The sequence below is a fragment of the Echeneis naucrates genome, chromosome 24 (assembly GCF_900963305.1).
Source record: "Echeneis naucrates chromosome 24, fEcheNa1.1, whole genome shotgun sequence".
NCBI lineage: Eukaryota > Metazoa > Chordata > Actinopteri > Carangiformes > Echeneidae > Echeneis > Echeneis naucrates.
The window spans coordinates 9,718,437-9,745,492 of NC_042534.1; the positions used below are offsets into that span (position 1 = coordinate 9,718,437).

Consider the following 27,056-nt stretch of genomic DNA (forward strand, 5'->3'; position numbering starts at 1 on the left):
TGAAATGGAAATGGAACATATTGCTTAAGTGACAAGTACAGACAGTCTCAGTCTCAACAATTGCCTTATATAACGTAACGTACATAACAATAGTTTGTTCTTAGTGTTTATTAAGTCTCTCTGTCTTCTTTGTGCAATCAAATTTTGAGATGAATAAATACGTGTTGTGCATAGCGAGGGTGGTGAAGTGTGATTTTTCTCACTTCTACGCAGGAGCTGAACATTGCTTTCCTTTGAATGTCTTTTAAGAATTGTCTGGTCAAATCTTTGTGACCAGTGTGGCCACTGAGTTCATGGTAAGTCTGATTAGTGAATCAGCTGCAGGCGAGAAAGGTTTTTAAGAGAATTAAAGCTGGACTGATTAGATAAATTCAACAGATGGATGGACAGATTGCTCGAAGAATGGGTGGATCAGTGCATTGTTGCTTTGTTTAAATTGTGTATAAATTATATCACTGAATGATGAATAAACTTCATGCCTAATATCCATTATATTTTCTTTAAATTTTCAGTTCAGCAAGATAACCCAAAATACCTGGTAGGAATCCGATGGTAATGGTATCTAAGTGAAAGCTAACAAGAGCATGTTCATCCAAAAACAGATTAATCCACACATAATTCTAGAGGACAAAGCCTTTGTACAAGTGGGTGAGGGGTGAAGTCCATCCTAAAAGTTGGCAATGGGTATTAGGTAATGCTTTACATAATTTGCCAAAGGCATAGGCATCATGGGAAGAGGAACTCATCCCTGGGGAAAATGCAAAACTTAAACTCTTGGCAGTCTTTGACTGGTGGTCCAAACAACTACATTCAATAAAGAAACAAATATGGAGTCTTCATAATGGCGTGTTCTTAATTTTAAAGTTTTTCAAACCAAATTAAAGACAATTGCGATTGGTTCAGTGAGTTTTAGCATTTTACAGTCAATCTCCATGTTAACTTGTTAATTTATTATCTGAATTAAAAATATTCAGGAAAATAATTGCTGTTTTTTGTAAAGCAGGATACTGTAGAATGATACAAATGTAGACATCCAATACATGTTCTCCAAATGCTGTCCTTTACAAACATATTGGCAAAGACATACAGACAGACAACTTACCTCACCAGCAATGGGTTTGAAAGCCTGGTGGGATGATATCTCAGGCCCAGAGGCCATCATTAAAAATCATTCAAATGAACCAACCTGTCCACACAAAGCTTTGCAAAGGGGGCAGTCATCACAATACCTACCCTTAACCTGTCCAATCGCGCCCATGCAAATATCCTCAGCTAAGAGTCAATGGGTCTCAGGCTTCCTGCTCAACCTAGTACAAGGATATTTGCATACCCTGACTCCCTTCCTTCAATTTGGTTTCAGATAACAAGATGTAGTTTTTAAAATTACCCTCGAGGGAAAAGACACATGTAGGACTTGTGTAGAAAATAGCTAAACACCCCTTCAGAAATAGATTTATTTATTTGTCTTTTTATTACCATATGCTATCAATCCTGCTGTTGATACTAATTACAACTCATGTTTTAGTGATTTCTTGTGGAAAAAATCTTTTTACTGACACACCTTTCCAAGTGAGTCCTTTTATTTTGCAATCTTGCCCAATAGCTGCCAGATAATTTTAGTTAGATTTGAAAAAATTAGAAGCAGGCTACCATCCCCATGGAGTAAAAGGTGACCAGAACAATGTGTGTGTACACAGGTGTGTGTATAGGATTTGACTCAAACAGGTGATGGCAAACAGGCAACCATGCTACACGTTACATTGGATACCTGTAGTCAGATGTAATGCACTTAGAAGTAAACAACATTTTTCATGTTACGGATGTGAAGCCTCAATTTGAATATAAAATATGAAAATATATTTCAAGTTGCATTTCATGTAACCCATGCCCCATCCTTAAAGTTTCCATTATTCTCTCCAAGTGCTTCACTTCAGTGAGCAGTCTCTCCAAATAGTGAAATATGCACTCCATTGCTATGTCTGGTTTTGTCTGTGTCCCTTTATCAGGCCAGTATTATGATGACTGCACTGGGACAATAGGCTGGTCTGGGGAGATGATAATTACAAGTGACCAGGACAATACGGTCCCGTATGGAGGAACTAATACAATGAGAAGACACATTTATACAAATAAAGTATTAACCCCACTCCTCCCGCCAATGAAAGGTTCAGTGACTGCAGTCTAGTTGCAGGGAAGCTAGAACTCAACCAAACAAAATAAACATAAAATACGATGGTCAGATGCCTTAATATAGAATAAAGAAGAAGTTATGCAATACAACAAAACAGGAGGATATTATTCATCTGTGAAAGAGGGCTGCTGAAAAGCAGGCTCAACTTGTTCCTGATATGTGTATGTATTATTCAAAACGTCATCAACAAGTGAGCAGCCATGCAAGAAAGTCAAAATGAAAGTTGAGGAACTCAAATTTATTGCACATATAACTGAAGATGCCCTTTGAGTTGTGTGCAATAAATCAACAGAAAAAGTAGAAGTGCCACTACATTTCTGCAATGAACAGTCTTTGTCTCGACGGGCACAAAAGCCAATTTTATCGCCGAACGATAAGACAAAGTGTTGCGCGTTTTTATCGCAGAGAAACATCTGTAGGCTGTTTAACACCAGCAGACAAAACAGGTAGCCCAGCATAGAAAGCATTTTAACTTCGCTTTCCTTTCAGTGCCTACAACCCGTCCCGCAATTGTTTACTTCGTCCAGATGTGTTGGTTTCCTTCTCCTTTCACTAAAAGAGAAGTAACTCGCGACAATTGTTGACAAAAAAAAAAAAAAGACTTCAGCGCGGACAAACAGGCAAAACGCGCCTTGGCAGGTCAAAGCGGCAGGAACTGGGTGCATTCAGGGACGGCACGTAATTACAAGATACATCGATTGCATACACACGCACTCAACAGCGTTACCACTGAAAACAACTAAGATGATCCAATCAACTCTGAATTTACCATCGCTTGATTTTTATCGTATCATCCAGCCACATTTTCACAGTTTTATTTTACTTTGAAGACAAATACCCAAGTTATATTTCAATCTAACAATACCTTCCACAGCAGAATTTCCCCACTTGACACATTTTACGTAATACAATGACTACATTTAGTTTTACGGTTTAAATTGTTTGATCTTAAATTATTACTCTTCCCGTGTTCGCTCAAAGCTTAAAACGTCAGATGATCGTGAAGGGGCCTACTGTGAGTCGGACATGCGCAGAAGGCGGCACGCGCTTAGGAGCGCCAAATTTACCGGGATGAGAGAGGAGGGAGGAGCAGTGAGCAGCAGTTTAAATGAATGTCAACCTTCCTCCTCGCCGGGACAACTAAGTCAGTGCAGATAGCGAAAGTAAGTGCTCAGCGAGACCTGTGAGCCGCTCCACACACTTTCAGCATGGTCCGACGGCCCCGAAACAGGTGAGCCTTTAGCAGCTCTTTAATGTTAAAACTCTATTATTTCCTCCATGAGTGTTTAATACGCTAGCGCTCTTTTTCTTCTTGTTTCTTGTGTTTCTTCTGCTTACGACTGAAAACGAAGCGAGGGTGCATCCTACTGACAGACTTGGTATTTTGTATCCTACGTGTGTGTTTTGTGTTTAGAGCGCGTTTGTTGGCCCGTTGTGTGTCTGCGAGCGGCGCAGTCTGCGGGCCGTTAATGCTCAGTGCCGGAGTGGGCTGTCTCGCTCGCGCGCTCATGACAGGTGGTGGTCATCTGGCATGTGCGCTCCTCGAGCTGCTGTCAGTGAGGGAGTGAAAAGAACCTCTTTCTCTCTGTGTTAGTGTCTCTCCCCCCCCCTCTCTCTCTCTCACAGACACACACACACACATACACGATCAGATCGCACACGCGCGCATTGGTAACATTAGGCGGGTGGACAGGCGCGTGCCACGCTGTGCAATACATATTGCTTGGACATCGGTTTCCAGTAGGAGCCTATAATAAACACAGTACACCATGGCGTTGGTGGTAATCTGCCTTTGGTGTGTTTTTGCAACAAGCGATTTCGGATCCTTAATTCAGTTTATTGCGGTTTTGTAAAATATATATTTGCCAATAAGGCTTTTGTTTCCTTGAGACCATTAATCCAGTCAGCCACACAGACGGATGTTTTTTTTTTGTTTGTTTGTTTGTTTGCTTTTTGTTGTTGTTGTTTGTTAGTTTGTTTTTTGTTTGTGTGTGTTTTTTTACGTGCACGTTGGCGCCCATGCAACGATCTGGCCGGCGTAAAGGTCATTTGAAAACCCCCTTGATGAAACTTTCATACAGCCCGACTGTTGCCTCAGCATCTCAAACAGCGTAGGACGCTAGCTGATATTTTGGAAAATTTTTCTTTCTTTTGTTTTCCCCTTGTTTTGACCCTCAACTAGTTACCCCACAACGTGCACACTTTCCTGAAAGACACTTATCCTGAAAAACATCTGGTTTGGCGACTTATATCAAGCATGCGTGTCAAGTGCGGGTTATTGGTTTATTCTCATGATCGGACTCCGATAACCTAAGACAAATATGTCAAAAGTTGACATTAAAAACAGAACCAGCCTTCCGATTGAAACGAGGGCAGTGGTCATCTGTAAACTGCTCCAAGGTGCATTTTTCAAATGATTCATCATTGTTAAAATGAGTTGGTGCACTCTTTCATCTTTTGTTGGTTTATGCACAAAATATTCCTTATTTCGAAATGCTTTTATCTTGATTTATCACGTTGATATAGACAAGGGTAGTTTGCTTGTTAAAAAATGTGAACATTTAGCCAAAATATTATATGAAGCTTCTTTACTTTAAATCTAAAATGTGTGTAATATATGAAGGCATTGTGCATTAATCAGACTGGCACACATTTTATTATAAAAATAATGTACAGTAAAAAGTTTCTTGTGCAACAGCACATATACGCATTTCAGTGTACACAGGCTCCTATTCACCTGTTGCACTGTATCACATCAAACTACCCTGCCTAGCTTCCATGTTGCCCATGGTGAATATTCTCATTAGTTTAAAAAACAGGTCATCTCTTTGTGTATATGCATGGTTCTATTGTACAATAGCACTGCAGGTCTGAACACGCCAGAGTCATGAAATTATGATCACATGTGCCAATCCCAGTATCTGTGGAAACTAAAAACATTGGAACCTGTTCATCCATACCCCCTCCCTTCCTCTCTCTTTTTCTCTCTCTCTCTGGCTCGCTCTCCCCTTGTGGGTGTCTTGGCTAAAAGCCTGTACCCAAACCTTCAAGAATGACTGGTTCTGTCTGTGTTGACACCTGATGAGTTAAAGAGTGGGCTGAGTTCTTTATGCACTCTGTTAGGAGATGATTAGGGAGTAGTTTTGAAACAGACTTATTAAGTACTTATTGTACTATTATTTACCTTTCCATTAGCTTAGACTATTCTTTTTCACAGCCACCACCTCTTTTTTTAATACTCTCATTCTCTCTCCCTCCAGTGTTTACAGTAGTGAGGAGGATGAGGAGGAGACTGAGATGTATGAACATGATTATGATGGATCTCTGGCCAAGTCAGGGAAACGCCACCTTGGCAAAACACGCTGGACGCGAGAAGAGGTAGAGACACATGCACCTAACTAAACAATGCAAAAAAATCTGCTTTTCAATACAAAATATGTCACACATTGAGTAGATATATCTTCTGGAGAGATAATTTCCCAGGAAACCCTGAACATTTTTACTGTCTGCTTTAACCACATCCACAGTCTAATATGCTGATTTTAAAATTACAAAAACACACATTAAATATCTGGCATACTGTATGTGTTATCTTTTTTTCAGGATGAGAAGCTGAAGAAACTTGTTGAGGTTCATGGATCAGAAGACTGGAAACTCATTGCAAGTTTATTAACTGTAAGTAGTAGGTCTGTGGATTTGCACATGCATGCACATACTGTATACACAATGATACATATGCACACAGTGACAGGAAAGTAAATATAAGCAATATTCAAAAGTAAATTTTTATGACAAATTGATGAAAACCCAAGAGATTTCTGTTTTATTTCTGTCAACAAAGATTTGTTTCAGTTATATCTGCTGATTTATTTGCATGCAATCTCCCATAGTATGGAGATGATAATTAATGCCCTTATTTTGTAACCTTCCAGAATCGTACAGATGTACAGTGTCAGCACAGATGGCAGAAAGTCTTAAACCCAGAACTCATCAAAGGACCCTGGACTAAAGAGGAGGACCAGAGGGTAAGCAAATACCTGCACACTTCCGTGCAGCTTAACACATTAAGGAGTATGTTTTGTTCAGTGCTATCGCAGAAGTTTTGATTGAATATTTCTTAACTTTATAATGTCACTAAGTCTCAACAACTACACAGAGATGAAAGATTTTATTTTATCATTTTGTTCATGCATGAAGTCAGGGTGAAGTTAGGTTTAAGCAACTATTCTGTAGCAACTGCTTGGCTGCTGTTGCACATTAGTTTCCCAAAAAGTTAACATTGCTCAACAAGAATCACATTTAGACTCTTTCAACCTGTGAAGTGTTTATTGAACCAGTCCAAAGGAGTTGTATTTCCACCTAGATGCCACTGTAATGATTAGCAGAGCAGCTAACGTTCCACTGGAAACTCCCTCAGTGCTCATCAGCAGGTGTGCTCAATCACCCCCACAAAGTTAAATGACAAATAAAGAAGGAAAGAAGGAGGAAAAGAAAGAAGAGGGGAAGTGCTAAGTGATATGAAGTATACATGTTTGAGATTTATATGGATAACTAACAAGATTTTTTACCATATTTTTTTCTTTTTCTGTACCCCTCAACTTCTCCCTCTCCTCCCTGTTATTGCTCTTTCCTTCCTCTTTCCCCATGCCCCACTCCACTATCATGCACTTCTCTTCCCTTTCAACGCTCTTCCTCCTCCTCTCTTGCCTTTCCTCTTTTTCTCCCCCACACACAAACATGTCCACCCCAGGTGATTGAGCTGGTTCAGAAGTATGGAGCTAAGCGCTGGTCAGTGATTGCCAAGCATCTGAAAGGGCGAATTGGCAAGCAGTGTCGTGAGCGCTGGCATAACCATTTGAACCCAGAGGTGAAGAAGACCTCATGGACTGAAGAGGAGGACCGAATCATCTACCAGGCACATGAGAAGCTGGGCAACCGCTGGGCTGAAATCGCAAAGCTGCTCCCTGGCAGGTGAGAATGAGGTTGAAGAAAAGAGAAAGATGGAAAAAAGGAGAAGTTGAATGAATCACTGAAATCTTGTTGGTTGGCTGCGCAATGTTGTGGTTGAGATGATAAGATGGAGGGGAGAACAACAAAGGAGGAATGAAAAGAGAAGCAAATGAGAAAAGCACCAATAATTTGAAAGAAAATGGATGTGTGAATGCACAAAGCATTCCCCTGGACTGGAGAGGATAACAGAACGAGTGGGATGGAAAAAAAGTTTAAATCTTAAATTTATTTTATTTTAGTACTTTTTATTTTAATTTTCTGACTGAGACTTTCTCTATCTGTGCCTGTGTGTGCTTCTGTACTGATAATGCTACAAAGTACCACAAGCGGTTCACCAGAGGTCTTCACTCTTTGCATAGTTGAAGGTGTAAAATGTGTTTCATAATGCACAACCTTTAAGATAAAACTATCATTTATGACATACAGGACTGACAATGCTATAAAGAACCACTGGAACTCCACCATGAGGAGAAAGGTGGAACAGGAGGGCTACCTTCAGAACACATTAAAGAACAGCAACTCATCCCACTCTGTCAGCCATGGCTATGTCAAGCCCCCAAGTCATCTCATGGGTTTCTCCAACCACTCGCCCAATCAAGCACAGCTGGCTCCCCTCTCACCAAACTACGCCTACATCTCTAACACACACAGAGTGAGTTGACTTTAAACTATACATTTTGGATGCTGGCCAGAGCAACTTGATTGCACTCATTGTGTAGCTTAGGCAGATTTCTTTATTTCATGTGGACATGTTTGTGATTGAACTTACAGGTTCCCTTCCCCATTGCCTTGTATGTGAACACTCCCCAGCATGGAACTGCTGCTATACAGGTAAGAGAAGATCAAGAACATACAGTGTGATTTACCATTATATTGAGGTGACAAGGGACTGATTGTGATTGTGAGGTGAGAAGATGAATTGTCACAAAAATTTGCCTTGTTCCTATAGAGACACTATAGTGAAGAGGACCCTGAGAAGGAGCAGAGGGTGAAAGAGATCGAACTACTTCTCATGTCAACTGAAAATGAGCTGAGAGGCCAACCATCACTACCAGTGAGTTTGTGTGTGTATGTGTGGGTGAGCACTGAAATTTGAAAGTGTGACAGCCCGATTTATGTGCATGTTCATTTGACCTTGGCTTTAAGGATATTAGTTGGTTGGATGTGTGTGCGTGTGGAGGAAACATCTGGGGGTCTGTTTCTGCAAAAGTGATGAAATAGGACCTTATAACCATTATTGTGTGTGTGACCCCTTGTGCAACCCTCCACTTCACACATCGGTCGCTCTGTACATTAAAGTTCCCTTTCTCCTTCTGTTTTTCTCATTGTTTTATTTTTACACCTCTGTCTTCATTATCAGGCACATATTGTCTCTCTTGGGCTTGTTTGACACTTACTCAGTTTTGCTCATATTCTCAGATAATAATTGCTTGGCAGTTACTTCAAATACCTTAATCTTTATGTTCTTTTTCTCCAGATGAGTCTGCCCTTTGCGAGCTGGGCTACCCAGAGCTCTTTGTCTAACAGCTCAGAGGGTGTGGCTATGTCGTTACCTCACCACCAGGCAGCTGCCCCTGCCCTGCCTCTCGACCAGAGCTGCCTACCAGAGGAGAGCGCCTCTGTCACACATGCCCACAACAACAACAACAGCAACAGTCATCACAGTAGCCCAACGTTCTCAAATGCTATCCCAGAGTTCATGGATTCTGTCATTGATTCAGTAAGTGTCTGCAGTGCGACTTATTTTAATTGTTTTTCATTGTTTTTGTGAGAAGTGTCCGTGAGGACTGCGTCGAGATGAAATTAGCTTAGCAATCAGCGACTTAGATCGTTTTTAGTAGTGGGCCTTGACCCCTATTTTCCCACCCTTTTCCCAGAGCCTCTCCTCAGTGGGTGAGGTCACTTCCACTGGGTTTTCGGATAAGAACATTCTCAAAACAGGCAAGGTCTTGTTCAGTCAGGGTTCAAGAACTGCTCCTGGAGCATGGGCTGGTTTCATCTGCTCAACTCCCAAGAAATCACCAGTCAGAAATCTGCCTTTTTCACCGTCCCAGGTAGTTCAAGCAGCTGCATGTGATCAGAATCCATCCAATCACTAAACTCTATCTGATGGCATCAAAAACCAAATCACTCAGAATTAATGTTTTGTTGTTGTTTGATCCCTCTTTTTTGTTTGTTTGTTTGTTTGTTTTTACTACATTCACTCCATCTTTTGAAGGACCAGTTCTCTTTTCTTCAACATTTCAGTAGTTCCAGCTGAGTGTGCTTGTGTGTTCTGCTTGATTGTTAGAGCCTAAAACCTCAACTTGGTAAACCTCTTTAATTGATTGGCTTCCTCCTTTTGTTTCACAGTTACTCAACCAGTCAATGAGCCCAGAGCACTCCGACAGTGAAAATTTACCAATGAACTCACCTGTGGACTCCAAGCCTCTGATTGACCACTCTATCAGACCTCAGAAGGAGGATGAAATGTGAGTGACTCTGTTTCTAATAGATTGCATCTTACTGATTTGCTACTAGTGAGCCTTTACAAACAACAGTGTCTCTCTTCCCTCAGGTTTAGAACGCCAACTATTTGTCGTTCCTTACTGGAGTCAACACCTCGCACACCAACGCCTTTCAGGTCAGGTATTTGCCATCAGGAAGGCAAATACGGGCTCCTCAAACTACTGGTAAGTGAGACCATCAAAATAGTTTTGTTGACCATGATTGTTCCTGAAATAAGTATGCTTGAGACTTACTGGGAAATCTGTCTTTTTCAGAATACCCCTTCGGAGCCGCAAATGGTCAGCTCCATCAAGCAGGAGCCAATAGAGTGTGCCATTGAGCAGCCTCCTCTAAAGAAAATAAAACAAGAGGTACTTTCCACTTATTCACACATGCATGCAAAAAACATGCAGGCAAATTACTAAAATTAGAAGTTTTAGTTTTTATGGGTGGAGAAAGCGCTTTTTATTTGCAGTTTTGATAAGAACTAGGTAAATAATTTTGATTTTCTCAGTTCCACACTTTAGATCAACACTTTGCTGATCTACTTTAGGAATAACTGCAAATTACTGTAGTGAACAAAGTCAATTTTGCATGACTCATGTTAATTATACATATGTTACGTAACTGTGACGTGCTTTGGGTCTTAGGTGGAGTCCCCATGTGAGAGAAGCCCATGCATGCAGTGGGAGCAAAAAGAACTTCACACACAACTCTTCTCCCCCAATGGCCCTGCACAGGAAGTACCCGTACGTATACACTTTACCTTTAATACTATATCACAGCATATACATTGAGCAATGTGAAACCAGCTTTGATTACTGTATATACAATACATGCCTCCTTTCCTCTGCTATTATTTTCTGAGGACTGATGAAATTTTTGTTTGTGTACATCAGTTTGACTTGGGTCGTTTTTTTTTTTTTTGTTTGGTTTTTTTTTTACACCTTTATTCAGGATCTACTTACAAGCTCAATATTGAGTGAAGACGGACACAAAGTTTACCACCTTCCTCGCAGAGGCATGGGCTGCCCACTACAGGTGTGTATATCTTTGTATATGTGTATATGTTGATATATGTGTTTCTAAAATTTCAGGCATTGCATGTAACCATAAAAGCTTATTGTCGCTCTTTTGTCTGTCAAAAACTATAGTTCAGTCCCTGGGAACAGGCAACCTGTGGAAAAACGGAGGAGCATGTTTTGGCCTCAGAGCAGAGTCACAAGTACATCAACACTTACCCTACAAGGACACTGGTCATGTAGACAGAGACACATATATCGATCTGGAAACAATGACATTCCCTGCACTGGACGCAGCGCGGCGTGTTTCATATTTGTTGTGGTACAACAGTTGGGAGGGGCTTTATGCCACCAGTGTTTTTACACTCACACTTGTTGGATTTCAACCAACCAAAGACAATCATGTTCTTGTTATTTGTATCTTCTCCATAGAATTTGTCTTGGGTTTTTATAAATATTCGTTCTGTTAAGTCTGGTCTTGTTTGATTATCAGTGTTGTATTATAAATGGGTTATGGTGGCTACATAATTTGTGTGGGGCTGTATTGATAATTACGGATTTTGATATTAATATAAAGAACAAGTTGATTAATTTATTTCTTTTGTTTTTATTATGACTTTGTTAATGTTTTTTTTTTTTTTTTTTAATTGGCCAATGGAACAGTGTTGTAAGTTAAGTATTTAAGCCCTTTTAGCATTATCATATATCTAAATGCCTAGCAAAACTGACCTCTGAAATGTTTTTTTTTTTTTTTTTTTTTCAGTTTTTTCTTTTCTGTTTTGGTTTGTTTTTGTTCAACAGGATATATTGGGTCTACTGAGAATTTCAAGTGTTTGGTTTATGCCACTTATGAACACTTAACTACTACTAACTACTGAAAAAGAACAACAGTGTCTGTTTTTACATCATTATTCAACTACGATTTATCTTGCTGTCAAAGCAAATAGGGCTAGCCCTTTTACCTTACCTGAGTATTACCTGACTACCACATGGCACCTTTTTATTCATGGAAAATTTACCTGAATTAAAAAAAAAAAAAAAAAAAAAAAAAGAGAGAGAGAGAGAGGGAAAAAAAAGAAAGAAGAAATACAATCCTTTCGTCTTTCAAATCATATCTGGCCCTTCAATGTGTCATGTATGTGAAAACATTAAATGAACAAATAATGACATTTCTGAAAATTTTAGTATATATATATATATATATATATATATATAAATGCCTAGCAAAACTATATTATTCAATATAATTTTATGTTTGAAAATCTTGAATGAACATGTATGTTTGAAACCATGAGCCCTCACCCAGTAAGAGTGAGATCACCCTGCACTTCAATTTTACATTCTCCATTTAAAAAAAGAGTACTAAACACTGATATTTGCTAACATAAGCCCCGGTGAAACACTTGTATGGTTACTATTTCTCAACATTTCTTTGAATAGTTTTTTTTTATTGTTGTATGATACATCGTCTCTCAGCATTCTGTTTTCATTTTGTCTCACTTAGCCAATAATCTTCTACGTCAATCCTGATGTTTCAAACCTTGTTTATAAAGTAGCTTTTAAATGCTTTTATAAAAATCATTTATACATGCCAAGTTTTTTATACTTTTCTATACTGCTTAGAAAATAAAGTGTGTTTTTATTAAAGCCTTGTATTCAGTGTCATTTTGTGAATATTATTTTAACAATATGCCAAGTGGTATTTTGGTACTTTCAAGACAAATATTTCCATATGCTTAAATTGTAAACATATTTTTATTACTCCCAACTATATGCACAAAAAGACTGTCATGGTTACAAGTGTTAATAATTCTCAACCTTCACGTTTGCAATTCTGCTTGTTCTCTGGTGTTGAAAGAAGTGTAATCTATCTGTAGTATTCAAATTTTGCTGATGAATTTAGTATTCAAAGTATCCCCCCCCCTCCACCCCAATACCCACCCCTCCACACACAAGCCTTCAGATACAAAGGTTTGAGTGTGTTGTACTTGGCATATCATAAAACTTTCCCTCCATCTGCCAATTACTAAGTGTGTATATTTTATCAGCCAGTGAAGGTAATAAGCAAATGTTCCCAACCGTTCCTTTTTTTCTGTGGATAAGGACCACATGTTCCACAAATAGTCCAGTAAAGGAAATTGTGTTCAGCTCCTGCACACACAGTTTGGGATTTAATTCAGACACAACTTTGAGTAAGTTGTGAAAGTGAGTTTTGCACAGTTACTGTTTCAAGTACTCACTTCTCAGTGTTCTCTAAAAAAAAAAAAATGCACACATGTATGAGCCCCATATTGAGTCTCTTGAGGAGACTTTTTTTCCTGTGAGGCGATGAGAGCAAAGGGGCCCAGACTCAGACCAGGAGCTATATTTACTGCCCCCACCCCCCCCTGTAACCTAGCCCCCCCCCAACATGGATGCACCACAGTGCCCTCAAATATAGATTCCCATCTCAAGTAGTGGTCTCAGAGGGACACAAACAGAAATGATAGTCATTATGGCACAGCGACACAGCTATCAGGAACTGTAATATCTGAAGCTTGACAAACAGAAATGGTTTCCTCAGAGGTGCGTGTGTATTTGTTTGTGTCAGCACATACAGTTTATAATCACATTCATATCAAAATAACATACTGTTATTTTAGCGACTGTAATATTAACAATGTCAACAAACTGCAAAGAGATGACAAGTTCAGGCATCAAATTCCTTCTCAGCAACTGTTGTGTGTGGTTTTCTCTGTGTGTGTGTGTGTGTGTGTGTGGTTGTCTTGTGGAAATGGGCCAGAGAGAGAAGCAGACTCTCACATTGGGAATTTCACCATCACCCAAAAGAAAGACCCAAAACCCCAAGCCCCATGAGAGTCACAAACACCTGCTTCCACTGAATGAAAACGCAGCTGGCTGTGTGCGTGTGCATGCTCATATGTGGCTGTGTGGTCGGTTATTGACAAAAAACTATAGTAGACAGGTTAATATTGTAAGGGCTAAGTATTGTAAAAGACCAAATGGAAGAAAAAGGCTGGTCATCACAGACACTGACGCTGCCGACCATCAAACGCTCCAGACTTCAGTGTTTGCTGCTTTTATCAAGTGACAAATTGAACAGTAAACGAGGAATATGATTATGTTATCATTAACAGTGCAGCGCAGCATCAGGAGAGTATGATACTGCACAATATCATCAAAACATTGGCATTGCTCATTTCAACTCACAAGAAAGTTGTTGTCACCAACTGGGAGAAAATGCGCACACATAACGCACGAAAGTGGGAAAATGGGATAAAAATATTATCTATGGACGTCAAAATTTGGTCAATTTCATGAGACAGTGTTGGTTCAGGGTGCAATGGCAAGACTTTGGAAAGAGAGGTCAAGACAGATATGACATGGATGTAACTGGTAAACAACTTTTTGAATGAAAACTTTATTGGACACTTATACTGTGACATAAGCTGCAAAAGTTTTGAGGCGTAAACAGAGCAAAAAGAGATTTCTTCTGATTGTCTTTAGATAATACTAACAGGTTATTTGCGAAATAGTCATACACTCGAAGTCACTCTCACTATTGCATTTTTTATTCCATCCTCCTTTCCCTTTTCAAATCAAACATGTCTGTCGCAAGCAGATTGGCTCATAAATTCAGTTTGACATGTCACAATAGATTTATAGCCGGATGTTGCAGAAGTGGCGGGCTGCTGACACACACATGCATACTCACAAAACACACACATTCTGTGCACTCAGGCTGGCCGCCGTGCCCTGGGCCTTCATAGATTACTCTAGCCTGATTTCCTCATTCCCTGGGCGCTGTTGTGGTCGGAGATACTCAGGCAAGAGCGGCCGCTCCCTGCTGGCAGCGGTCAGGTAGGAGGGCTGGGCTTGGCTGTCCGGGCCTGATAACTACCCCTACCCATCCATAAGGACAGGAGCTGGGGGCAGAAAAAGACAAGTGATGAAGACAGGGAAAGACTAACAGAGAGCTCTTAGAACACCCATAGCTGTTTGGTTTCTTTTTGTTTTCCTGCTGTGATATAAAATAGAAGCTATTGGCCAACAAGCAAAAATATTCAAGCTACCACAGAAAATAAAATGGTTTATATTTAACATATTAGGACACATTGGGAAAAACAACTATTCTTTTCTTTTCTTTTTCTTTTTTTTTTTTTTTGCAGAGAGTTAGATGAAAATGATTTGATTTGAAATTGATTTGTATCTGTGTATCAAGCATGAAGCTGGAGCTTTAGGTGGGCAGACGTACACTTGAAGATTACTGACTGGCCCATCACAAACCTGGATCTTTCTGGGCTGATGACAACGTTGTACTGACTGCTAGGAAAGTATTCTGTATGCAAGCAAGAACTGGTCCAGATTTGGATGTGGCATCTGGAAATTAGAAAATACGTGAAGAAGCAGATATATACTGAGCCAGAGGAAATACAAAATGTCTTGTCAAGTATTTGTCAGATAAGTGTGTTGCTTGCGGAGCAACAGACAGGTGGACTCCATAAAACTTCTGCTATCGTCAATTATTTCTACAGCTGTTTTTGTGTAGAGATGAAATTAATGAGTTGTTTAGGACCCCCCCCCCCCCAAGTCAGCATTATCCCAACAACTAAAATACTTGACTCTTTACAGCAGATTATTAATACTATTGAGGACTGATGATTGATTGACTCAGCAATAACTCATGTGACAAAATGGGCCTAATGTGACCTACAGGCTGCATTACTAACAACACTTTGGTGAAAATGCTTCCTGAAGCTGCATGTTCTCATATTTTCTCTTGTAGCGATACGAAGAGGAAATTAAGAGTATTAAAACTTTTAGAATTAAGAAATGATTCTGCAATCAGCAACCTGGTGGAAGAGGGCTAAAAGTTCAGGAGCATGAATGACAATTAGTGTTGTCATTTAGAGGATTTTAATAAATACAATTTGGGGGCATAGATTGTGTTACTAACGAATCATGTGAGACAAACCTGCAACCTTTATGTCACCAAACACCTCAAAGAGAAGCTTATATTGTTTTTATATGTACTGATGAATGCTGTTTAGTTGAATGTACGATACCAGTCAAAGATTTGGACACATCTTCCAATTCAAGTCAATAGGAAAGTGTGTCCAAACGTTTGACTGGTACTGTAAATATGTAGACGACTGTGTATTGTTCATAACTGAGCAAGAAGAATTTAACAGTTATCCTGGTTTCAGTTGTCTGCTTTCAGATAAAGGTAAAGGTGCAGGACCCCTGCCCAAAACGTCCAAGTTATTCTATAGACACGTGAGGATCATAACACATGGTCGGGACACAATTTGACCCACGTGGACTCATTGCCTCACAATCACTAAATGGACATACATGTATATACTCACACACAACCAAAACACACAGATTGAGCAGATAGGCTCCTGCTATGCAGAAAGAAAGACTGAGGGTGGAGAGATAAGCGGGTGAGCGAGGTGTACACATTGAAAGAGAGAGAGAGAGAACTGTACAGAGCTACAGTGCGAGATGGGGACTGTTGGAGCTGCTGCTGAAGTGATTAGACTGCTCGCTAACAGTTACTGTCTCCACAGATTTGGCTGCCATTCGATTGGCCGTTGTTTTGTTGTTTTTCTGGAGCAAAAATGTATAGACCAATGTGCCTGCAGCAGATAGCCTAAAACAATAACTGTAAACATTTCAAGAAGTGGGTCAGTACTGCTAAAGTGATGTCAACGGTGTGCGAGCAAAGGTTTGGCCATTTGATAAATAACTGACAAAGGGGGATAAACAACAACAACAAAAGTTAGGGAGGAGATCTGCAGAGAAGGGAGCAAGAGAAATTATTTTGTTCTTTGTAAATACACATACTTAACCAACGTCTGAGGTTATGACACATGCCAAATTTCCACATTAACCTTTTCTATTAGGTTTTTGTCTGTTGTAAGTCTGTTGTAATCCAGGTCTTCTAAAGTGCATACATCTTGTGGAAATCAAAGCAAATGCAAAGCATCCACTTTTATGATTTCTGAACCACACAGGATATAGCAGCATGCAGCTTCAAAATAAAGGTGTCAGGAATTATTAATTATATTATGGATTGTGTTGCTGAAAGCTGGGAGGATGAAAAATGCCCATCACAAGGGGACATCCTCGAAATCAGATTGATTTGTTTATTAATTGATTATGAGAATAGTTCTACTAATCACCTAGCAAAAACTTCCAAATGCAGATTTGAATGTGTGCTAAAGAAAAAAAGCAGAAAGTATTCTATAGATGATCTATAAATAAATACATACTGTTATAAAATGTTAGTTAAGATGCTGATTTGAAAATTAAGTAATATGATGCTTTATTATGGGCTCTCATTTATATCTGGGATGTTTATTCTACAATGCATCTCAAGTGTGCAAATTACACGCAAATTTATTACACGCACGTTATTCATTCATTCATTCTGACATCATCCTGTTTGATTTTTCTAAGTCCTACTTTGATAAAGTAGTAAAACGTTAACATAATATTGACCAAACTGTTGTGTTGCAGATTGGAGAAGATTGTGCTCGTGTGTTAAATATAAACCCATGAAAGCAGTTTCTGACAACTTTAAAAATAAATACACAAAGGGCTGTCTCTGAATGTTTTCCTCCCCTGCATAGGGCAGTGTGACACTGAGGCCTATGAACACTTTTTCTTGTAGCATGAATAGAAAACAAGAGGCTTTCCTTTTTTTCAAATTCATCAAGGCTGAAAATAAATTGAACTAATTGAAGCAGGTGTAGTGAGTATAGTGAGTAAAATGGGGTCTTTATAAATAACCACAAACACACACACGCAGACATCCCCCCACAGCCTCCTGGTGCTGAGTTTGCGGTCAGGTTTGTTTCCTGACAAGGGGCAAGGGCCTTCTCCCAGCAGCACCCCCAAACACACAACACACAGCAGACACTTCAACACAGCCCTCATTTTGTTTAATCTCACTCTGGTTCTGTTTGGTGTTTCATCTTTACATGGATGAAAACTAAAAGACGGAGAGAGGGAGAAAGGAGAGAAGAAAGATATTTGTCTGACAGAAATTTAAAATCAGTTTTATGCTGCAGTGAATCCCAAGCATGTCTGGGAATTTCTGGTGTGTTTTTGTATGTTTCATTTATGTGTGTCAGTGTGCGTGCCAGTGTTTTTGTGTATTGGGATTCAGGTTGAGGGCGGGGCTGGGGGATACGGTCATGTGGTTAACTTTTTGTCTTGAGAACTTGTGCTTACATACAGTCACAAGAGCCCTCACCCCCCAACAACCTCTACAAACTCACACATGCAGACACACGCACAAACACACACAGTAGAAAATGACATGTTTTCCCGCTCAGGCTTGGTCCAGCTTCCCTATTCACCTGGGTAAATAGAGCAGAAGGAAGGTCCTTTCAGTGAAGCCTACCACACACACACACACACACACACACACTCCCCATGACCCCACCCCTCCTGCCACTGCCACATAACACCAACATCATGACTGCATGCACTAACCCTACTTATATTTCAATTCTTCCTCAATCCAGCATCCAGTAACACACATACTTATTAGTCTCCTAAAACTCCCTTTTCCTTTTCTTGTTTCCTCCCCTCTCATTTGCCCGCTTCATTGTTGTGTCTAAGTGACCCTGACAAGTTGATTCACATGGCCTGATCACGCCTGACCTCCCCGATTTAGGGCACTTGTCACCAGGGTCCCCCAGCCGTCAATATATCTGCCCTTCACCCTTCCAAAACACACTCACTCACACAGCCGCCTGTTCAGAGACACCCCCTACTGTCCTTGAACTCATTTGGAGGGTGGGTGTGGTTGGACGTAATGGAGTGAAAGTTGCGTGCATGTGTGCATATGTGAGTGGGCATAATTGCTCCAATGAGATAACAATACTCAGACCTCAGGCTTGTTTGTGGTCTGCAGTCAAAAACGCAGGCAAGCTGAAAAAGCAACACACACATACATAAATGCATGGTGCACACACATGCTCTTTGTATGTATGACACCTGTTATGAAATAAATGGGTGAATTGAGCTATGACTGTCACGTTCTGACATCATCCTTGTTCCAAGTTAGACAGCTGAGGGGAGCAAATGTTCCACTGTGCTCCCCTTTCCTCTGTAGAAGAGGACATATGGGAGGAGAAAGCGTGATGAGGGAAACAAACAAAAAAGAAAAACAGTACAGCTGGCAGTGAACACATTATGGGGCTTTATAGAACAATATTCCAGTGTTCTGGGAAAGGAGCACACAACACACAAATGTATTTTATTTATGTTATGAAATATGCAATAATCATTATAAACTAAAGGAAATACTTATAATAACGGTGACTGTGGAGAGCCAGTATGATAAATACAAAGATAAACAGACTTCTCCGCAAGTTGAAATGACCACAGTCATTGACTCATTATGTCATAAATGTCACCTCAAATTATTTGGCATGGTTTGTTGTCATTCCACAGTGGAAGAAATGCCATACCTAAGTATACAGTGAGCACAGCATCAGATTCAGGAATAAAACTGTAAGGCTAAAGGCCAAAACTGCAATTGTCCCAAAATATGAAGTAGCCAGTTTGCACCAGTGGCCTTTATTAGGTCAGTGTATTTGCAGTATGTATCGGTCTCTTAGTGTCTGTGAAGAAGCTCTTCCTGAGTCACGTTGTCGCAGCTTTGATGTTGCGTGGCCTCCTATGTGAAGGTGGTGGGGCGGGGGGGACAAACAGTCCGTTGGTGGGGTGGTACAGTCCCCCTGTGAAACAGAAGGCCTTATTCTTGCACCTGCTGATGTGAATGTGACTGATGGTGGCTTCGCTGTTGCCATTGATCCTCTGTGTTGTCTGTCTGTCTGCAGTTGATGCACCACAGTGCGCTGATGCAGGAAGTGAGGTTGCTCTCCACCACACCTGGAGAAGAAAATAAGCGCTGAGGTGCCAAGGCCAGCACGCTCCAGCCACTGTAAGAAGCAAAGGTGTCAGTGGGTCTTCATTACAAGCATGCCCATTGTTTTCTTTAAATAAATGGGGAGTTTGGGTGGGTTTTTTTTTTTTTTATCTTTACAGGCCAGTATTTTCACTTTCCAGTCTGAGTGACGAGAGCGATTACTGCCAGATCATTTGCAAACTTCACTATCATTGCCCTGAGTGCAGATGCATCACCTGCCCTGAATGAGGTGCAAGGTTTTTATCAGTAAGGGGAGAAAGGCAGTTCTTCTGGTAGCATCATCACAGTTGCTGATGCCACTGAAGGCAGCACTGCTATAACAAGCAGGGCTGAGGATTTCAGTAACCTCCTCACTCACCAGATCAAAATTTTAACAGAAATACCTTTTGGCCCTGAATACCACAAAGACCTGAGGCTGCATCGAGAGTTCCTATGATACAACTGACTTTATATTTTAAGAGGAGGAGGGGCTTTTCTTCCTCTCAATGCACTTTATATTTTTTGTCATTATCCAAAACCAAATTTCTTTGTAGATTGTAACTTGTGCAAAATAAATAAACTAAATAAACTAAAAAGTAAATTGTGCATTTGTTGGGGATTGTTTTCACTGCTAAGTATTAACAGTGTCACAGAGGTGTATTGTTTGATTGACTCTAAGTAAACCAGGGGCCCAAGTAACACTGACAATTCATCAGATGGACTGTCTCAGTGCTGGTGGGAGTTGTTGGTAGTACCAAGAATGTTAACTCTTAGTTGAAGAATGCAACAGTTTTTCAGTATCAATGTCACCAAGGTCTGCTCAGTGTAGTTGATGAAGTCTCTAAGGTGTTGAGAAACTTTTAGTGGGAAACATACTCAATGCTGCTCGGGATACTAAAACTTCTTTTTTTTTTTTTTAAACCATAATACTATCACTTTTTTCTGTAGACATGTTAGTGTGTTTGGTCTAGTTCACAAATGCACAATTGCCTTATTTGGAAGGTCTGTATGTTTCCATCTCATAAGAAAGAGACATGTTTTAAGGGCCAAGTCTAATGGGCTTCATCCTGATTCATAGTGTGAAAATGAAAGCCCTTCTCACAAACACTCACAGTCACACTCAGAGGCATCTCTTGACTAATTTCATGAATGCAGTTGTAATTTAGTTTCTTTCTTTTCAGGTCTTCCAAAGAAATGGACAGGAAGAGGAGTTAATGCTGACAAAGTATAAGTCAACCCGAATGCATACAAAGCATGAGTGTGCATGTTCAGTGGTTACAGATGGTCGGAGCTAATGATGCTCTTCTTTCTGCAGAAGTTGTAAAAGAGGAAGAGTTTCCAGAGAAACAAAACAAGCACCTTAGAATTTCATATCCTTGATCAACAGACACACACTGAATGTGAATCTGTGTTTTGGGCTGCGACTGTCAAGTTTAAATGATTGAACAAAGCAACAGTGATGTACGCTGCAACGATAGATAAATATCAGTTTGACCATTTTAGCCATCATTCCCTCAGTGGATTATCCATACGTCTCCAGTGGTTACAGAGATATGATGTTATCAGTGGCAGGAAAGTCTAAGCAAATAAGTCTGTGAGTGAGTGAGTGTGTGTGGGTGTGCGTGATAAATATACCAATCGATGCAGACAGCAACCCTAACCCAGACACCTGCCACCCTTAAGATAAGACCATCAGATACCAGAGAAGGGGAAAGGTGATCTTAACTTTAACTTTATCAGGAGAGTTGTGTGGCAGAGCACCAACGCATGTGTATGTACTGATTACTCATTGTGGGACATCTAACTATCTATCTATTTATCTAACTTGGAATATTTCACCAGATACTGCTGACCTTCTGAGTTTTTCATGCACAACAATATAGAATTTAGTCATAATGATGCAAAAAACAAAAAAAAAAAGGAAACAAATAAATTAAAACAAAACAAAACAAAACCATTACGCATTTATTTTACCTCAAGATATAGTTTCATGTGCGTGCATGTATGTTTGTGTATGGATGGTGAAAGCATTCCCTTGTAAACATGTTCATGTGTGAAAGAAAGCACAAAAACTGTATAACATTTCTATCCGTTTATTCACATCTTAAACTAACCATATCTTAGAATTTGAATAGAACTATTATACACAGCTTAAAAATTGGTTCACACCAACACACACACGCACACACACACACAGAAAACCACAGACTTCACAGTGTGTAGTTATCTGGATGCAACATTGGGTTAATGTGACCAAGCAGAGGCGCCTTGGCTCATCAGCAGAGTGAGAGAGGTTTTAGGTGTGTGTGTGTGTGTGTGTGTGTGTGTGTGTCTGGGGATGGGGAGGCAGGATTCTGGGTGGTAGGAACACAGCCGTGCAGAGAGATAAGAAGTTGTGGGATTGTAGAGTCGAGAGGGAGGGGGAAAAAAAAGCAGAAACAACAGATGGATATAGAAACTGTGCATGTGTGTGAGAGTGTGTGTGTGTGTGTGTGTGTCTGTGTGTACCACAACTACTCAACTTCATTGCTGCTATGATCAAGTCCAGGGGTCGCATTTTGAGTGGGAGTTCCTTAAAATGTTGACTATTTTCCTTTCTCTCCTCTTTACAAACTGCTTTTGCTGAATGCAGTCCCACTTAAGAGCCTTTAATGGTTGAGCTGTGGCTTTCATAAACAGAAAAAAATATGTGTTTATAGTCAACATGAAGCTCAGAAACGATTTTTGTTGCATAAACATGAGGGTGTCATTTTATACTGGTTTTAAACACTGGTGAAAATAAAGAGATAAATAAAGAGATTCATGACACTATGAAAAAGCAGTTTGATTTACATAATATATTTGACTATATCCCACTCAAACCAAGGATTCCTGCTGCGCCAATAAATGCTCAAAGCCTCTTTTATTCCACAGAACATGAGTTAGTAATGTACATCTGTTGTTTCCAGCACTTATCCAGTCACCATGTACCATCTGCTGGGTGGAGCACTCTACCTTTCTTTTATCAAAGAAGTCGTTAGCAGGGGCTTCCCAATTCCTTATTCCTGCGATGTGAGGATGAGAAGTCCGGTCAACACAGAAACAAGCATGTAGGCACAAAGTTGCTGTTGGATATATATTCCCTGGTGAAGACAGTGTTAGAGAGGAGAACAAGAATCCGAATGCAGCTTCACATGACACTAATATCCAAATAAGCTGTGAAGACTATAGGACAGGTAGCGCATGCGTGTTTGACACAGCGGCTACAAATACATGGCCACATTTGTGTTTGGAAGATCACACAAGAGAAGCGTACCGGCATACCTGTACGCACTCATGAGAGAAGGCAGCTCAGTCTCACACCTGCTTTTCATGTACATTTACAGCGTTGCTATATAACACAAAAAAGTGTGAAACAATGCAGTGCAAAGTGTCACAATACTTTCTCACATATCTACTTCAAGCTGGAATTCACATCTCACCAAACAGACCAGCAGCAAATCTGCTGTTTGAATCAGCTCCCTGTCTATGATCACACAGTTTCTCGCACCCCTCATCAAACAAAGACACGCTCACACATACACCACACATAAAGAGTACCTGACATTTCCTGTCTTCCAGTAGAAAAGAACATCCATGTGCATGCACGGTGGATGTCGGGGCACTGGGAACCAGAGGAAGCAAGATGAGAGCGTGTGCAAGGAAAAGAGAGCAGAAGTTATGCAAAAACATTCGTGCGACATTCGTCACACAATCAGTTTGTCATTATCTGGTCCAGTAAAAAAACAAAGGACAAACTAGCTACTGGTTCTTCAGTAAGACCGCTCCTTGATTGTGAGAGATTGATTGGGTTAGTGGAGAAGATGACTGTAAAGGTGGATGAAAAAAAAAAAAAATGGTGTGCACGTGCTTGTGTGTGTACAGGCAGATATCACAACCAGTGAAGGTACATTCGGTTCAAATCATATTCTGAGAATCTGTGGGGCCACATCAGATACATGTGCCAAATGAATTAAACACACCACAAGCACACAGATACACGCACACGTACACACACGCATGCGCTCACATACACACACATACACACCTTGTCATAAACAAAGGGTCTTGCGGGAGGAAGTGTGAGGGAGGGAAAGTACCTCATGAAGACAACAACAACAGCAGAGGGGTAGGGAGTGACAGCTGCTTATTGAGAGAGACACGAGGGATCACCTCTGCAGCATAACAACAAACACAACAAACAGCACACAGCGCAGCTGGCGGCACACAGACTGATGGATTATTCACATCACATTTCAGCAGGTTCAGAGGTTAAACATTTTAGCTCTTTTATGTTCTTTTATGTTTATATTCTGAAAAGCCAAACAAAAGCATATGAGTGGGCTACATCTGCAAAAAGGGGAATATTCCCTTTCTCTCAAGTACGGTGTCCTGAGTAGGTCAGTCCTCTGTGGATAACAAAGGTGAATCAATTACGTTGAATCCAGAAAAAACACCTGAGTTGTGTTTGCCAGCCAAATCAGCCTCACCTGGTCACTGGCGCTTTGTCTGGGCTGGCAAGGTGATGATGGATCTGATCTCGGGGCCCAGCTTTCAGTCTGACCTGTGGCTTTTAGTTGCACATCATCCACTTTCTCTCCTTTTTCTCTAATTGTAAAACGCACTGCCACCTAGTCCAGTTAGCACAAAACATTATCGTCTTGTGAATCAGGCCAAATGCTGATTGCTCTTCAGCTGTAGTTATTTTTGCTACACTTCAATATTCATTTGCACAATTATCCAACTGCCGACCAAGGAAACACCTGATACTCCTCGTGGCCAGTTTGTCATGGTCTTGTATTTTGGAAATGTAAATGCATGTCAACAGGAACATGTTGAAATGTATTTTGTAGCAGTCAGAAATGTTTTGAACACAAGCTGAAAACAGTGATGTGGACACTTGTTGCTTTCACACATGCATGATGCCAGGCTCGTACAAATTTCTGAATTTCAATCAGAAATTGTTCTGTGTGTTTTGAATGGATGAATGGATGGACTGACAAACTCAGTCAGACACCATAGGCCTGACTGCAGGCTGTTTGTCAGCTCTGCCCTGGAATCGCTGTTGGCCTTCCTCCTCCACTCTCTCTTCCATAATTAATGCACTTTTTGTGACATCAAGTTGCTGCCTTGACCTTTATCACTTTGATTTCTCAGTAAAGAGGCCCCAGCTTTTTGTGGGTATGATAGGAGCGAAAAGCCCTGCCCAACTCCACCCACCCTGAGCACAAACCACACACAGGCACACACACACACACACACACACACACATCCACGCACAGAGGCACACACTGTATCTGACTGCAGTAGGTACCACTCGTGACCACAGTTGACTACAATCAAACCTATCCCTAACATAAACCATGGCCACACCTAAAGGGCACGAGCTGCTCCTGCCCTGCTATTATGTAAGAGGCAATGCAAATTTTGTAACATTTATTTCCCTCATTGTGGCTTGTGTTTGTAGTTATAATGTGGATCCCTCAGTTGCTGGATCTCTGAATGAACAACATGTCCAAAATAAACTTGTATTTATTCATCGGTGTGGGAAATTGATAAGGAAAACTTGTGAATTGCTCACATTAGGGGAACTCCTGGAGCACTCCTGGAGTCCCTCTCACATTTGAACAGGTGCACACCTGTCGAAAAGGGAAATCACCTCAATGGGTATGGTCTTAAGTAAATTGATTATTCATTATAAAAACAAAATGGCAGCAATAAATTTGGACAGGAAACCCCCACCCTTGCATGTAACAGTGGCCCAGCATGGAGGTATTTGGTATGACTCAGTTGTCATTGGTGCTATTGTCTGGAGCGTTAGTCAGGTGAGTTGTAAAGTACAGGTGCGCAGCCTTCTGGACAGATAACTGCAGGCCGAGGGCAAGCTTTTCATATGCAAACACACATGCATGCACGCTCACACACATCCACAGGGGGCCTCCAGGTAGATAACCCAGTGTCATGCAATTTCATCATCGCTTTTTTTTCCTACAACATAAAGATAACCCCTCCTAATGCCCATGTTGCCAATTGGATGGTGAGTCACTTTTACCTTTTACCTTTTTTTTGTCAGACAGAATAGAGAGCTAATGCTCCTGGTTAGTCACACAAAATTGGCCAATGGATTGACTGTATATCCAATAAATAAAAGCTATCTCGTAACAGAGACTTTGGGGATGTACAGTGTGCGTGTGTGTCTGTGTGTGTGACAGTGATTTCTCCTGACACGGGGAGCCTTTTTTTCTACGTCTTTTTGACATCAAGGATCCTTAGTTTCAAGGGTCAGAAGGAAGTTTGAATCAGCCACTGTTTTCATTGTAAACTTCACGTCATACGAGGCAGCATGGTGGTGCAGGGGTCGACCCAGGCGGGGGGCACCTGTGATCTGTGATCTTTTCACGTCCTCTCTGTGTTTCTTTGGGTGCTCCATTGGTGACTCTAAATTGTCCTTTGGGGTGAATGTAAGCATGCTGTGATGATCTGACTGTCACACGGTTCCTGTTGCAAACAAATAGAAAATGCTACGAAGCATCTTTAAGAGACTGTGTACGTTTGTCTGTATGTTGAATGCCTTCAGTGGGGGCAGTCAGGCAGATAATGAGCTGTTCCTGATGTAGCCAGAGGCAGACGTTTTCTGGGAGGGCATGGTGAGGATTGCAAAACAGGAAACACAGGGCCTTGATAGCTCACACACACACACACAAGCGCACACACAGCATACTTGCACATATAAAACATGTGTGGGGGTGTTGCATAGGGCACATTTGGAAATAGAGTGCAAAAGAGTGTGTGTGTGTGTAGTAGTAGTAGTAGTAGTAGTAGGGTCTGTCCTGATGCTCTTCTCCATACACTCCAGGTACAGTATGTGTGTGTGTGTATGTGTGTGTAACTGGTGTCCTGCAGGACAAACAGTTACCAAACGAGGGGAAAAAGCACCACAGAGGCAAAACATCTCAAAAGAAAGACAGGAGCGCTAACATGAGTAAGCGTTCATTAAGATGGATGTGCCCTCTTCTTCATCTGTCTTTGTTGTGTAATTGGCAGAAACACACACATGCACACACATAGACACTTTTTTGTGCATGCTGAACAAGTCTGAACATGCACATCAGCCCATGATGACTGAAACACATACACAAATACAGCAGACACAGATGCTGAACCGGTCAGGCAGGCGCTCTTCATCAGAAACATGATCAGGTTGTGTCATGAGGCAGTTATTGTTGTAGTTGTATTGATTGTGACAAAAGAGCTGGCATCCCGGGGTGTAATCCAGGTAGCTTCCACTGTTTATATGCCTGAAATGCCTGAAAAGCATGAAATGAAAATCATTATATCGACCTTCCTCACATCTGTGTGGTTAAAGCCTTCCTCATATTACACCTGTAACATTTCTATT

General features: G+C 40.7%; 1 protein-coding gene across 4 annotated transcripts; it reads left to right on the plus strand.

The window, feature by feature from the left end:
• Positions 1 to 3,276: 3,276 nt before the first annotated feature.
• myb (v-myb avian myeloblastosis viral oncogene homolog) lies at positions 3,277 to 11,793 on the plus strand. 4 transcript variants are annotated; one of them, XM_029496127.1, is made up of 16 exons: positions 3,277 to 3,422; positions 5,452 to 5,569; positions 5,795 to 5,866; positions 6,124 to 6,216; positions 6,942 to 7,162; positions 7,628 to 7,853; positions 7,973 to 8,032; positions 8,151 to 8,263; positions 8,684 to 8,927; positions 9,100 to 9,255; positions 9,554 to 9,672; positions 9,759 to 9,873; positions 9,964 to 10,059; positions 10,339 to 10,437; positions 10,646 to 10,729; positions 10,843 to 11,793. In XM_029496127.1, exons 1-16 carry the CDS (start codon positions 3,400 to 3,402, stop codon positions 10,951 to 10,953), a joined length of 1,950 nt encoding a protein of 649 aa, XP_029351987.1. In that variant the 5' UTR covers positions 3,277 to 3,399; the 3' UTR covers positions 10,954 to 11,793. The 4 variants fall into 4 exon arrangements, with proteins under 4 accessions (XP_029351987.1, XP_029351986.1, XP_029351989.1 ...); XM_029496126.1 differs by having other exon boundaries at positions 8,151 to 8,255; positions 8,679 to 8,921; positions 9,079 to 9,255; XM_029496129.1 differs by lacking the exon at positions 9,100 to 9,255 and having other exon boundaries at positions 8,684 to 8,921.
• Positions 11,794 to 27,056: the final 15,263 nt, after the last annotated feature.